The sequence below is a fragment of the Perna viridis genome, chromosome 9 (genome assembly GCF_037379345.1).
Source record: "Perna viridis isolate PV_CMFRI_1.1 ecotype Kerala chromosome 9, ASM3737934v1, whole genome shotgun sequence".
Lineage (NCBI taxonomy): Eukaryota > Metazoa > Mollusca > Bivalvia > Mytilida > Mytilidae > Perna > Perna viridis.
In genome coordinates, this window is record NC_142453.1 from 8512703 (window position 1) to 8527512 (window position 14810).

At 31.4% G+C, this 14810-nt stretch overlaps 2 protein-coding genes across 4 annotated transcripts in view; one reads left to right on the forward strand and one right to left on the reverse strand.

Annotated features, from left to right (window-relative positions):
- Positions 1-409: 409 nt before the first annotated feature.
- LOC148606561 (tektin-1-like) lies at positions 410-9683 on the reverse strand. Of its 3 annotated transcripts, none has more exons than XM_088544759.1 (8): positions 9569-9683; positions 5752-5949; positions 5174-5339; positions 4658-4690; positions 3741-3869; positions 2953-3096; positions 2226-2448; positions 410-1370 (listed from the first exon to the last, which is right to left on the reverse strand). In XM_088544759.1, exons 2-8 carry the CDS (start codon positions 5939-5941, stop codon positions 1014-1016), a joined length of 1242 nt encoding a protein of 413 aa, XP_088400885.1. In that variant the 5' UTR covers positions 5942-5949; positions 9569-9683; the 3' UTR covers positions 410-1013. The 3 variants fall into 3 exon arrangements, with proteins under 3 accessions (XP_088400885.1, XP_088400884.1, XP_088400886.1); XM_088544758.1 differs by lacking the exon at positions 9569-9683 and adding an exon at positions 6906-7054; XM_088544760.1 differs by lacking the exons at positions 4658-4690; positions 9569-9683 and adding an exon at positions 6906-7043.
- LOC148606562 (tricarboxylate transport protein B, mitochondrial-like) overlaps positions 7186-14810 on the forward strand; it is a 30400-nt gene continuing 22775 nt past the window's right edge. Inside the window, exons 1-2 of the mRNA XM_088544761.1 lie at positions 7186-7324; positions 13051-13261. Of these exons, the coding sequence (XP_088400887.1) occupies positions 7204-7324; positions 13051-13261 (332 nt within the window). The 5' untranslated portion in view covers positions 7186-7203. The remainder of the gene's footprint in view (positions 7325-13050; positions 13262-14810) is intronic.

Genomic DNA, 14810 nt, shown 5'->3' on the forward strand with positions numbered 1-14810 from the left:
TACCCATACTCAATGAGATTTCTTTCTAAAGTATATTTGTCCAGTTATTTTCAGAGCGTTACTATGCTATTTTTGGTTGTTAAAAATAGACTGGTGGGTGTAAGCAGCCTTAAAATTACAAATGTAAGTAGTCATTCTGAATCTCTGTTGGACATTGGCAAAAGTCCAGCAAGCATTATGAAATTATACCCCCACTCAACAAGCAGGTGGTATATTGGAATCACATTGTCCATCTGAATTGTCGCAATTATCATGCTCCCTAATGGATGAATTGATTTCAAATTTGGTCATGGTGTGTGCCTTTGTATTTAAAGGGTATATGTTATAAGTGATTTTGGGTGCTGTTTAATATAAACTTGCTATCCTCAGATAACACTTAGTTATTGTATGGAAACAATCGATGCTAAAGTGTTTGTCTTGATACTTTTATTCATTTGGTTTGTTTTAAATGTACATCTTACATACAAAAGCTTTCGTAACAAATAAAAGACTTTATAAACTTATCTAACAAAATATACAAAATTACATAACAAAAAAAAATAGTACATAATTCATTGGTCATTTTCACCTATCAAAGTTGTGCAAAATGGATTTATTGCATGAAACCTAATGGTAGTGTATAAGACAGGAAAAAAATACGAATACACAAATTTACTGAAGGAATAAAAATCATGTGTTTTATTCAACATTGACAGGAATATTGATGTCAAAACTAGAAGTAAGTAGGCCACCTATTCAATTGGTGAAAAAAAAAACCTATTAAAATGCATATCAAGAAACGTGAATTTATATTTATTTTCTGTACATTTTAATACCTACGGTATACACCTGTTTATTCCAATCACAATAACAATTCAAAATTTTCCCTTTCATATTCTTCAATACTGTTAACTGACCCTGGAAAGGTTATCACATGTTATTCAAATGCTGTCTGTGAAAGTTCATAACAGCAGAATTAACAATGATTACATCAAAAGGTTTTCATTAAATATTTCTTGGAAGAGGTACTACAGTTAGAAATTCTGGATATTTATGCTTTTTCTCATTCCCATACATTCAACATCATCAATGAACAAGGTATTAGCTTTGATAGCAATGTCTTCCTCGAGGGATAGTTGGTTACGGATAAGTCCTTTAAGTGAATCTTCAGTTTGAGCCAATCTTTCCTGGAGTTGGAGCACTGAGTTCTCAATTTCTCCCACTTCAGAAATAAGACGGTATTGTACTGGATCTCTGCACAGCTCAACATTTGGTCTTTCTGTTCTGGTATCCAGTCGAGTCTGAGCCAATTTCATTGGTTGTTCCTTGTCACCTATGGCCTTCTGTAGTCGTGAAATGTTTTCTTCAATTTCTTTGATTTGACCAAGAACCTGCAAAAACACATTAACACATTCTGAACTTCTGGTAACATATGGCAATAAAGTACAACTAAATATATATTGAAGGCAGGGCATTCTTCCTCAGTAGCATAGAAACAAGGATTCATTGACATTTTGCGAGTTTCATCCTCAGTTGCAAAGCAAATAAGTATTAATTGGCATTTTGTAAATTTCAACTGATAAAGAAGGCTCTGTCTTAGATTTATATATATTACAAATTTGTGCCAATAGTGCACCTTTTTTTCTCCATGAAGAGAATATTTGTTTGAATTTACTAATTATAAGAATATATTTTATAAAAAAATTTCTGCACAGTACCAATATTTTGGCATGTTGGTCTGCCAAGAACTGCAATTGATAATATGTTGTTTTTTTTAACGAAAATGACTTTGTGGAACCAATAATATGGCTAACTATACTTAATGGTAAAATGTTTATTTTTTATTTTTAAATGTCTTTTTTTCATAATAAGAGACGCAATTGGTTCAATACTTTCTGAGTTACAGATTACACAAAGTTTGTACATGTAAGCATGATTGGTACAGCTGTGCGGCCACTAGACCTGCTTTTACTGTTGATGTAGCAGGTAACAATAAAACATATGATATAAAAATTGGAGATGTGGTATGATTGCCAAAGAGACAGTCATCAACCAAAAGCTAAGCAACTAATAATATTAAACTTCTGCAGGTAACCACATTCTTCAATGAAGGGCAAAACCTATACTATAAAGCAAGATGTTAAAGGCACCAAAATAAGTGAAACTATTCATAAAAGACAAAATCGGCCTAATCTATATAAAAAAACATAAAACAAAAACATGAGTATCTTGTCAGTGAAACAAACCTTGTTAAGATGATCCTCCATCTTGCTCTTGGAGTCTTTGGTCTCATTGATGCGTTTCTGGAAGGCAAAGTTGACCTCACTGCATTGTTTCCTCATGTCATTAGAAGTCTGTTGTAAAATTCCATCAATGAGGGATCTGAGGTCAACGGAACTCTGACGTTCCCTCTCAGCTTTGTTAATGTTAGCATCAGAGTAATCTTGCCAGTCTTCTGGGCATACTGAACTGTAGTAGAAAAATAATGATGTTACTATACATGCCTTTTTTTATTTATATCAAATTTATCATTGGCAAATTCTCATTTCTCCCATTCTGTGCTGACGTAAAAAATGCATGTGACATTTTAATCACCAACCAGTGACTAAATTTCTGCAAAAAGTTTCCCATCACTTTACGATTTTGTTCTCTATAAATATAAATCATGGGAAAAATGGTCATCCTTCAGCCTTTCCTTGATTTAAGACATTTCTCTACTCTCTATGATAAATTAAAATTTTAACAAGCTTGCTGAAAATCCTAACTTTACTATCTCGAGTCGAGAAATACCGGTAAACCACACATTACTAAAGGTGAGTCTATATTTATTGACAATTGATACATTCATTGATTGAACTTTTCTCTGCTAAGTGGCATAAAGTTTTGATATATAAATGATGCCAATGATACTTTTTAAAATTCGCAGATATATGCACTCGGATGGGAAATGCTTTAAAGCTTTCAGTTACTTACTTGGCTTCTACTTTGGCAGCTCCATCTTTGAACCTTAGTCCTGCTGAGTTGTTCCTCAATTCAGCACAATATTTATCTATATCTAAAGCAGTGAACTTATCCTTAAGGTCTTTCTCTAATTGGTATTTTGCTTTCTTGTTTAACCTGAAAAAAAAAACATGAGTTGTCTCCCATTACAAATGTGTAAATCATTTTCATACAGTAACTTATGACATACTGGCTGTACAGATGTAATTGAATTGTTCTTCATAGAGACAGTGTTCAGTTTTGTAAAATAAACATGCAGCTCAGTGTTTTGCAGTGTTCTATGCCACAACATAGTGCTATATCAACTTTTATAAAATTATTCTACAAAAGCTGTGCTATAATTTTTCATATAATTTCTAAATAATAATTATTCTACCATACCAGACAGCACTGTGGTTTTTTTTCTAATTTCTTCTGATTTGAATGCCTTTATAAAATGCCAATTTGAGAATAGCACTGTATGTGATAATAACATACACAGATATGTTTTATAATTCCAATACTACAAATGTATATCTGGTTAGGAATATTGTAATGTCCAAATACTTTCTCAAGGATATTTCAATGGTGAATGTTTCATCTTATACTGTAGCATGAGAATCATTATTTTATTGATCTTTCAGAATTAAAATCATAGTAATGTTTCCATTAGGTTCTCCTGTTTTTTTTTTCTTATTAAAATTTCTTTTTTTGGGTAGGAAGTGACTGTGGTAAACACAAAAAAAAAAAAAAACATAGATACGTCATATTTTCTGACCTACCTAATTTGTTCAATAGATTGTTCTAGGGTTCTCTTTAATAAGGCCTGTACACCTTCAATGGTTTCCACCTCTTTAATCAGCTGTTTCTGTACATCATCATGGACCAAATCAATCCCCGTCCTTTTCTCTCTAAAATATGACAAAAAGTGTCAAAAGTGTAATAAATTACATTCTAACCTCTGTTCAAAACCATGTGATGGGTCAAAAGAGAAATCCATAACATTCTCTTTTCTCTATATATCAGGAAAAGGCTCAAAGGGTATCAGTAACAGTACTTTCTCTCTAAAAGGGTCAAAAAGTTACTCTCTCCTCTCTTCAATAAAATGTAAAAGGTCAAAAGAGTATGGTAGTCTATAAAATTCTAATCAACTTCATATATATTGTAAAGGGTCAAAATAGTAACTATATAATTTATTCTCTTCCCTCTAAAATGACAAGTAAAGGGCAAAAAATATGTAACCAATAAATTATCTTTTTCATTCAACAAGAAAAGGTAAATTTTAATAAATCCTACCCCTTTAATAAAATATAAAGGGGTCAAAAGAGTAATCAATAACATTCTCTTATCTATTCAATGACCCTGACCTCATTTAAAAGACCCAAGTAAGCTTAAACTGGGGTTAAGGCAAGGGGTTAATGAGAAATTAAGGGAACTAAGAATTGAGTGGTAATCAAAAGAATATATTCCAATGATAATTACTATACAGGGAAAATAAAGAACATGAAACATATAGAAAGAAACAAAAGCCAATGAGCAACCAGCATTCCCGTAAAAAACTACAAGCATGGACCAGGTGTACTGGTAAGGTAAGTGTCCCGTTAACGACCATTTGTAGAATAAGAATGAATTAACAATCAAATAAAAAATTGCATGCAAAAACAAGCAACAAATGTATGTAATATATGTATACAAATACCTTCCACCATTAAACGGTTTCACTAACACAGAACTGACAAAAAACAAAACTTTAAATATCTAATATTCTTTCTTAACCCTGTTCCATTATATCTGAGATTATCACTTGAAAATATGTATTTACAACATCCTATTGACTTTTTAAATTTATATTATATGTTTCCTTTTTCATGGATGCCTCAAAAGTACCTAAATTTACATATAATTTTTTATGAACTGAATTTTTTTTTTCATGTAAGTGATCAATTTATTCCAGAAAGTTAAATGCTAATATATAGTTCAACATATCAATTAACCTTAAAACTATAATGTCAAATCATTGCATTTACAGTTAAGATCTTTCTAGTAGTTACTCATATTGGGCATTTAGTAGTCAATCTATATTCCTCCTGTATGCAAGGCAAAAATATTCCACATTAAAATTTACAATATAGGTGCATTAATATAATTCCAAACACGGCCATAATTCTGGAGAACATGCATCAAATTTATGGTGTCTTAAAAATATTTTTGTTACCTATTAGCTAAGCACTGTTGAGCTATGTGGAGTGGTTCAGCAGTAGCTTCTAAGGCCTTTTCTACTCTTGTTTTAAAGGCAGTGAGATTGTCTATTTCAACTGATAATCCATTTAGTTTGTCATCAAGTTCTTTCTTCCAATAGTTAATATCATCCAATCTTTGTTCTGGAAAAGTAAAATGATTGCTGTCAAATTTGTGAACTTAATAAGTTTTAACTCAATCATTCAATGGAGACAAGGAGTTTTCTCATGATTGTACATGTTCATGTAAGAATGAATTAGGAACTGCAGTCTAGAAAATGTCAACAAAACTTCGTAAAACTAAGTGGTAAGTAATGACAGTATGACTTACACCCTTAGAAGAAGCAAGTCTTAAAAGTTATATTTGACTCTTATTTTTGTAATGCAAACTTTCCATTTTAAGATGTTATATACCTGTACCTATAAAAATAATGCATATACATGTAATGTAATAAAAGTCTTGTTTTTATATTTTTTACTTGCCACTTTTTTGTTAAATTTGTCTATTGATTCTAAAGTTCAGTCCACTCAAGTACAAAATGTTGTCAATGCCTACCAAGTTTTTTGTTGACATCCCTCTGTGTCTTTTCTGTTCTTTTTTCTGTATCATCAGCCAGACGTTTGGACTCATCTACAAGTCTCTCAGCTGCAGCTCTCTCTACCTCAGCATTCGAATACTTAGTTAAGTTTGATGTAGTCCATTCGGGATGTGTAAATCTTGTTGGTCCTTGTACTATCTTTGCCATCTTTCAATCTGAAAGGGAATACATGTATTTATAACAATGCTTGTAAATGTAGGAGTTGCTAGCTTTTGTAGAACCCTGACTTACAATGTACAATGTCCCAATTATGGGTATAAATTAAAATGTCATTAATAGTGCTTTGAGTCAAAAATTACTCTGACCTTGCAACATTTCTTTTTGATGGTTATTGATATATATTGGTATACATGTACATGTTAATGTGGTTGGAAACGGACTCAGTAAGGCTTAGTAAAATAAAACATAGGCTTGCTTTGATACTTGTTTTGGAACAGGTAAGAAAGTCACAAGAATAATGACCATGGACTTGACAGAACGTTAACAGAGAGTGGGCTTATAGTGTCTCTTGAACAATATTTTTGTACATTTGTATTTGCATGTACTTTTTGGGGAACCTGTTACAATATTGACTTTAAACTTTTATCTTGTGTTATTTCCATAGGCAAGAATATCTGGGTGTGCTAAAATACTGCAGGCTCAGTTAATTGGCACTTCTACAAGGTACCACATAGTTTCTTCAACTATTTGCTCGGAATGACCCCAGAACTCTAGCTTTTGAACTCAGAGAAACATTTTAAAATGTATACTCAGTTTGTGACATCAATAACCTTTCATCTGAAGGAGCTCAGTATCAAACCAACGGGGACATTTGTGAATAGCCAATAGGTCGTGATGTCATGGTTGTAGTAAAATAATGTACAAATTTTCTGTCATTCTGTCACTATTCAAAACACTGTTTGACGCCTATCTTGTTAAAAATATGGGCCAAGAAGTATAATTTAACTACAAGAGACTTATTTATAGATCGACTTGAGTTGATTCACACGAATTTTAATCGACACGATCATAACTCCACTTTTATAAGTCTTTATAGATGTATTTTTGAAATAAATAATTACCATTCAGTTGTATAAAGTGATAAAAAAACATTGGTCATGGGTTTTCTTACCTTTTGTGCGATCTGTTTGTAAATACCAACTCCAGGAAACGATTTCTCTATTATTTTTTTCTCACTTGACAACACACCACACAAAAGTGATGGTGGACTTAGTAACGGACGTTGCTAACGAAGAACGTGTCGTCCAATTTGATTAGCCGACGTATCATCTAATTTGATTGGCTTCCCGAGACACACACTTGACCTTTCAACTTCAAGGCCACACCACCTAATTTCCGGTAACCTGACAATCAGTCGATAAGCTTGAACTCGAATGAGAGCAGTGCTTTTAACCGCATAATTTCAAAATATGGATAGTGACAAGTCACAGTTTCGATCTCCCTTTTATCGCCCGTGTCCACACATGCTGGCATCAGCTCAGGGACCACCAAAGCGTTCAACTTCAAATAGTTTGAAAGCAATTTTTGCAGGTGAGTGAGCAAAGCTGATGACACCACTGTTGTTTATTTACATTTTTTAAGTGTCATCAACATAAAAAATTTTGGCGACACGTTTCAAAAATCAATTTATTTTTAGCTGTGAACAGCAGAAAATTCTCTTTACCTGTCACATTGACCTATACTTTTGACACTATAATTAGATAAAAGTGTAGTCCACCAAAGATAAAGAAGCTAGTGAAGTTGAACTTTGACCTACCTTTCACAGTTGGAAAAGTTAAAATAGTGATGTATTAGTTCTATCTAATTTTCAGTATATTTATCTCAGATCTTTTTTGTCAACTTTATGAAACTTTCTTATTTAATTTATGAGATATAAATGTAAAATTCAAAAATATTACTTTGACTTTTTTTTTTAAATAGTTTTTGCCTTTACAGTGATATAGTAACAGATTTTTCCCTTTTTTTACAAATATAAACATATCAGATGACATGCCTTCAGATCAGTATTATATAATTGTAAATTCTATGCATTATCATAATCAAGAATAACATATTGGATTAACAAAACACAACATACACGTGTACAAGGCTTATAACCACAGGTTTAATAAAAGGATATGAAATAAAAATACAAGGGCGACCTTATACATATTAATGAAATGATTATGTAAGACAAAATAGATTAAGAACTGTACACTAGCATCATTCAATTTAACATGAATTTCATTTAATGAAAATATTCTTTTAATTTTTTTGCTGCTATATTTCATGGCTAAAGAGAAAAAAAGTATAAGCAACATTTTAAATGTATCTTACTCAAAACTTTGAATTATCCTATTCATAGTTTGAAAAATTGAAAACTTTTCAGTCTTATTTTGATATAATTGTTCAAAAACTAGTCAGTTGCTTAGCTCTTATAAACTTTGTATGAATTGAAGTCTCATAAAAGAGCCTTTCTATTTATTAAAAAGAATATGGTTGGCCATTTTGAAATTAATTATTAAGCATATAAATATATACATGGTTAAACACAGAAAACCCTACTTACACAGTTCAAGATTATATATTGTTAGAGCAGTATGAAAATGTTCATTTATAATATGTTTCAGTAAATTCTGTTTAATCGTAACATCTTTTGGACAACATAATTTGTTTGGTTTAGACAGGTGTTGAGTTTACCCAAGTACAAAATACATTTCAACATATGAACGACTTCAAAAAGTGTCTGGTTTAGGCAGATTTTGTTTTGTTTTGTTTTTTACTTTGGTTTACACAGGGTTCAATGTAATAAGGTTGTTCAAAGGTAATTTTCTGGTTCTCAGACTGTTTTCTTGAACACTATGTTACTAAGACCAGGGAGGTTCTGAAGAAATATTTCTTAAATTTACATTTACAAAATGAATTTTATGTTCATTTATTTGATTTCATGTACATGTAATGTATTATTTCATTTTCTATCATACACAAATTTTATTATTTGATTAACAAAAAAAAATTTCATACATACAGCAAAAATGTGACAGGTAACTCCAACACATTTAGAATTCCAATTAAAGTTTAGTTTTTACAGTATACACAAACTTAATCCCTTGTTTATACAACCGTTCTGGCTATTCCTACATGGATTTTATAATTTTTACCTATAAATTTTAGAATGTTGGAATAGCCAGAATAAACCACAAATACAGAACTTGTTTTAGGAAGTGAGGTGCCATTATTTGAATCAATATATGTAAGACATGATAAGAAATATAAAAATATCATAAAAGTTCAGTGCCATTCAGGAAGTGATCTGTTTGAAATTATGTCCTAATTCAGGTGTAACTTAAAGCTGTCAATAGACACCTTTTGTTGTTCATTATAATATAAATTAAACTGTACAGACAATTTAAATACATTCCTTTTGTTTGTTGACAGTTTCATGGAATGAACTCAAGGTTTTTTACAATGCTATTTATAGATTTTCCATTGTATTGTTACATTTCTTTGTAATGATTAGGAAGATATTTCAAGGATTGTTTACTAAGTTATACAGTGAAACCTGTCTAAACCAAATCCTGAATAAACCCAAAATCAGTGAAAATTCTAGTAGTTCACTACTGTCAACCAAAATTTTAATTTCTCCACTGTTCATAGTGGAGTCAGTCATGTCCTCCAGTGTGACTCCACCAAAGTAAAAGCTAGGATAAAGGAGCTCAATTTCTTTACTTTTCAATATTCTTTTCTGTCCATAACTAGGAAATGTTATTAAACTACTAGAACCATTAAACATACCTTTGTATAAAGACAGGAGTAGTAAACTACAGACATTTTTTGAAATGGTGACTCCACTGTGGAGAGTAGAGACACTGTGACTTCACTCAAAATATCTCCACTGTGGAGAGTGGAGACACTGTGACTCCACTCAATATCTCCACTATGGAGAGTGGAGACACTGTGACTCCACTAGTAATATCTCCATTGTGGAGATTGGAGAAATTAAAATTTGTGTTGACAGTATTGTAGTTTAGATATATTTTGTAACTGGGTTAACCAAACACTTGCCTGAATCAATTCAAGTTCTACTGGTTTTGGTTTGGAAATGTTTCACTGTATATGATAGAAAAATGTGGATTATTATCGGTTGATATCTTTTTTCTTCCTTCAATAGACTTTAAAATCTGTTGCGCTTTTTATCTATTAATAGGCATATCAATAGGACAGTGAAACCTGTCAAAATTGAAATCCTTTCTGAACTGTAGAATTTTTCAGGTTAGACAAGTGTTTTTAGTTTTTTCGTGTTCAAAATACATTTACATTGATATGAAGGTACTTCAAAAGTGTCTGGTTTAGACAGGTGTTCCATGTATTCATAGTTTGGTTTAGACAGGTTACACTGTGGTTTATTTGTTATATTCCATTAGTTCATACTTGTAACTTACCCTTTTATATCTTTGGAAGGGGACACACAGTTCAATGATCTCTTAAGTAATGATTGTATAATGGTTTCTCAATACTTGTTTTAAATTAGGTGATGATATAATTAATCTGTATCCTACATAATTAATCTAATACTGTAAACATATTAATTTTCGTGGTTAACTAATTTTCACGGTCAACTTATTTTCACTATTTTTGCAGTTGACAGAAAACCGTGAAAAATAGTACCAGTGAAATAGATTTTTTTAATGCTATATAATACCAATCATTTTTTGGAACCACAAAAATTAAAACATTCTTACAAAATCGAATGACTTAATTTATCATTATGACTCCCTATAACTAAATGGGTAAGTACAAGTGCACTTAAAACAATAAGCTATCTGTATGGTAATAAAAACCATTTTAATATGTTTAGAAAATCATGCCATCGACTTGACCAAAGTCGACAACTTCCGTTACATCAATATATGTAAAGCGATACAAAAATCTTTAAAGCATTCAGTACATTACTGAAAACAGTGATTTTGACAGATTTGTGGTATTCCTAAGGGTAATCAATACTAGCAACAGAAAAAGAGCAAGAATTATTGTCTAATACTAGACCAGTCACGGGAGTCACTGCTGGAGCCTATTCTTAAGTGAATATATTGATCAAGTCTCCTTGTTAGTTACTGTTGACTGTGATAGATTGTTATGATTTATGGGTTAAGATGGATAGTCTAATTTGGGAAAGTTTCAGTATCAAAGATTTTTATTTTTTGTTTGTCTGTTGATGGGTTTCTGGTTGATGGAAATATAAGTTTATTTCCAGATTGATAAAACACTCATTTAAATTTGTTATTGAAAACTTTTTGTAGGAAATGGATACTTTGTAATTTTTTAGAATTTTTCTTTCTTAGTTTTCATTTTCAATTAATACAACATTCTACATTACCTAAAGATTGTTAGGTGTTCAGCTTAGTAGAATGTCTTTATTATAAAATGATAGAAGCATACTTTCTATCACATATATATCTAGCCAATTTTTTGAACATTCAAAATAATGGAAACATTTCTCACTAACGATCAAAGTGATTTAATTCTTTAACTGACATGTCATCTTCGACCTTCGAAAAATTTTCCTCAAAAGACAATTTCATAACCATAATTTAGTGTCACTTTCTTTAATATTGCAATATATAACACTATAACTAAGTACCACATACACTATTCTCATGACTGATAACATTTTACTTTTGAATGATAGTTTCATGACAATGGTTTAATGCCACACAATTTTTATGTTGGCTGATTTAGGTCAGTCTGTCTGTGTGTTACATAATTAGTTATGAAACCACAATAACAAAAGTTATTTGATCATACACATACATACTGGTGTTTACCTTGAAAAAACTGGAGTGACTAAATTATAATAGAGTAGACTAGAGCATCTTACAAATCCATAGAATTTCCATTGGAAATACATGTTCAGTTTTAGCTTACCTGGCCTGGAGGGTGTTGGTTGGAGTTACTGCCCTTAAGGAGCCACAATATGACTATATGAGAAATATATTTTATAATATGAAAACCAGGTGGATAACTATGATGCTTTCTATTGATTAAATGATTCTTGTAACAATTCAAAGTACAGTACTGTCAAGACTTCAGTTTTAGAAGGCTAAAAAGACTATTTTTGGCCTGGTGAGCAATTTAGGCTCTCTAAAGGCATCCTACTGGGTATGTAGTTCAAAGTCCACTGTAATTAACAGCAAGCTACATTGGAATCAAATCTTGTTTATTGGATCAAAATTCTATTTTCTATTTATAAGATAAATTACATATTGTATAACTTATCTAAGTATTTCTAGTACTTATAGAATTCATGATGTGAGACATCATTGCACTATAAAGCTGATTTATGTGACATTGTATACAATTTTGTTAATTTTTGCCTTAAATGACCTTGTGACCTCTTTAGAACCTTGACAAGCATATACTTTAACCTACAGCATGTACTTTTATTTTCCAACAACTAACATTTAGAAAATTTGACTATTTACAAGCATGGCCATGTAGATTACTTTATTGTAGTATATATATTTCCAAGAAACAAATAGTTCTTGGTGTCATGGTAAATAAAAAAAAATAAAAAAGCAGTAAATTTTGACAAAATAATTTATGAATAGAAACAATTTTTACCAAAATTTTTAACTTACAAAAGGCTTTTTAAGAAGTTTGATTTTGGATGATTTATCAGATCCCAGCTCATAGGGGAGTGCATACTAAAAGGTGTGCCACATTTTTTAGTTTGATTTTAGGCTTGAGTAACAACAATTTTCTGTTGTGGACACTGCTACATGTATATCATTTACTGAAATTGAGAGTTTAGGGGGATATTGCTAATGGACTTTCCATTGGCTCAAATTTCCTTCTCAAATTTACTTTGGATCTGTCCTGTATAATATTAATTGAGTACCAACATTAAGATTAAATTATCTATGAAAAAAAGAATTGAGACCTACTGGTACTTTTTCTTGTTGTTCTTTTAATATTTACAAGCCTATTTTTTTAGATAGGAAATGTAATGGGACTTGCTTTTTTTACTAAAACAGTGTGATTTTCTGTTTTTAAACTATAGCTCAAAAACCATCACAGCAATGTCCATGAAACTTGATGATTTTATTTGTTTATTTGAGTGAATTATTTTGACAGATGGATTTATAGAAATTTGATAATTTTGTTTTTTCTCTTTTGTTTGAGTAAATTTTATTCTTTCAGGTGGTGTGAAGACAGATTAGAAATTTGTAAATTTTATTTTTTTTTAACTTTAACTTGGGTAAATTATATTCTTTCAGGTGGTGTGACGGGTGGATTAGAAATTTGTATAACATTCCCTACGGAATATGTCAAAACACAGTTACAGTTAGATGAACGAGCTGGTGTAGCAAGACGATATAAAGGCCCCATAGATTGTGTTAAAGTGACAGTAAATGACTATGGTGTTAGGGGATTATATAGGGGGCTTAGTGTTTTACTATATGGATCTATTCCTAAATCAGCTGTTAGGTAAGTACATAACAACGATTGGCAGTATTCTCTACATCTTATTAACAAATTTGACAGGGTTGGATTGAGAAATTTGTGTAAAAAAAGGGGGTTCAATCGGGAAATTAAAAAACAGGGTGGGGTTGCACTTTTTTGCCTAAATAAAAAAAATTCCAACAAATTGGCGGGGGGGAGGTGTTCAATCTTCCAGAACGTTCCTTCTTGATCGCAAATTGGTGTAGATACTGTGTTGACTAGGATATAGGACATGTGTATCGTTCACGTAGCTGTTATATAAATGCATGGCACTTTGTTTTTTTTTTTATTTTAACTTCAATCAATATCAACTGATAACACATGTACAACCTATGTATCAGCACTCTGACATTTTCCTGTGATATTGTAGATCGGGGGGTGGGGGGGTGGGGGGGGGGGGGCAGCAGAACATGCTCTCATATTTTTTACCTCGATATACCTATTATATTATCTAGGTAGTTTTGTCAATGTTACAGGTGTAAAGTTTAGAAACCCATCATGCCGGGGGAAGGGGCAGAATTTGCTCTCATATTTTTTACCTCGATATACCTATTATATTATCTAGGTAGTTTTGTCAATATTATAGGTGTAAAGTTTAGAAACCCATCATACCTCTGTATGCACACCAACCCTGTATAATGAATTTGAGATATAAATGCAGAAAATTCAGTAAATGTTAAGATACAGGGATATTTCACCTCAGAAAATGAAAATCCATTGGGTCAATTACTATAACCAGTATTTATGTTGGTACATTATATGTTGTTAACACTACAAGGGCCATATCTCACTTGTTTTTTTTTTCAAATAGGATACCCACCTGTGAGTAGATGTTTACTACAAAATCAAAGGCATTAGCCATAAACAAATAAATCTACAAAATTTATAATCCTAATTTAAACAAATACTTGTACTTTTGGTTAATATATTGTTGTTCTGTATCTTGACCCCCTTGGTTCAATGGGAGTTTTAAGGATATATAGCTGTGGCGATTGTCTATACTACAACGGAATTGGTAAAAAAAAATTGTCTAATCCAGATCATGTCAGAATGGTGACCCTAATGTTTGATGACTTTCCTATTAATATATACACGCAGTTTTCTCTATATAAGAAATGGTTGTTGTATTTTCTGTCTATTTGAAATAACCTCAATCATATGGTGCACACTAACAGTCATTCTTACATTACTTTGAGAAAATAACTTTCAGTTAACAATGTAGAGGCAACATCTAGCCAAGGTGTAGTCTGTGTTACAGTCTGTCCTAAAAAAAAACTTTTAAGCTACTAACCCAGGCCCTCATTTACCAGTTTCTAGATATGATCAAACAAAATTTAAGTCAATTCAATTCTTCTTAGCCCTTGTCAATTTTCACTAAATTCAAGTGTTTATAAGGCAACGACTTAATGGTACAGGCAGCTGATTGTATATGACTCATAAAGGACTAAAGCCCCAGTATAAAGATAGCAATTTATACAACCTCATTTAGATAAGATTTTTGGAAAAGGCTCTCTAAAAAACATGTACATGCTAT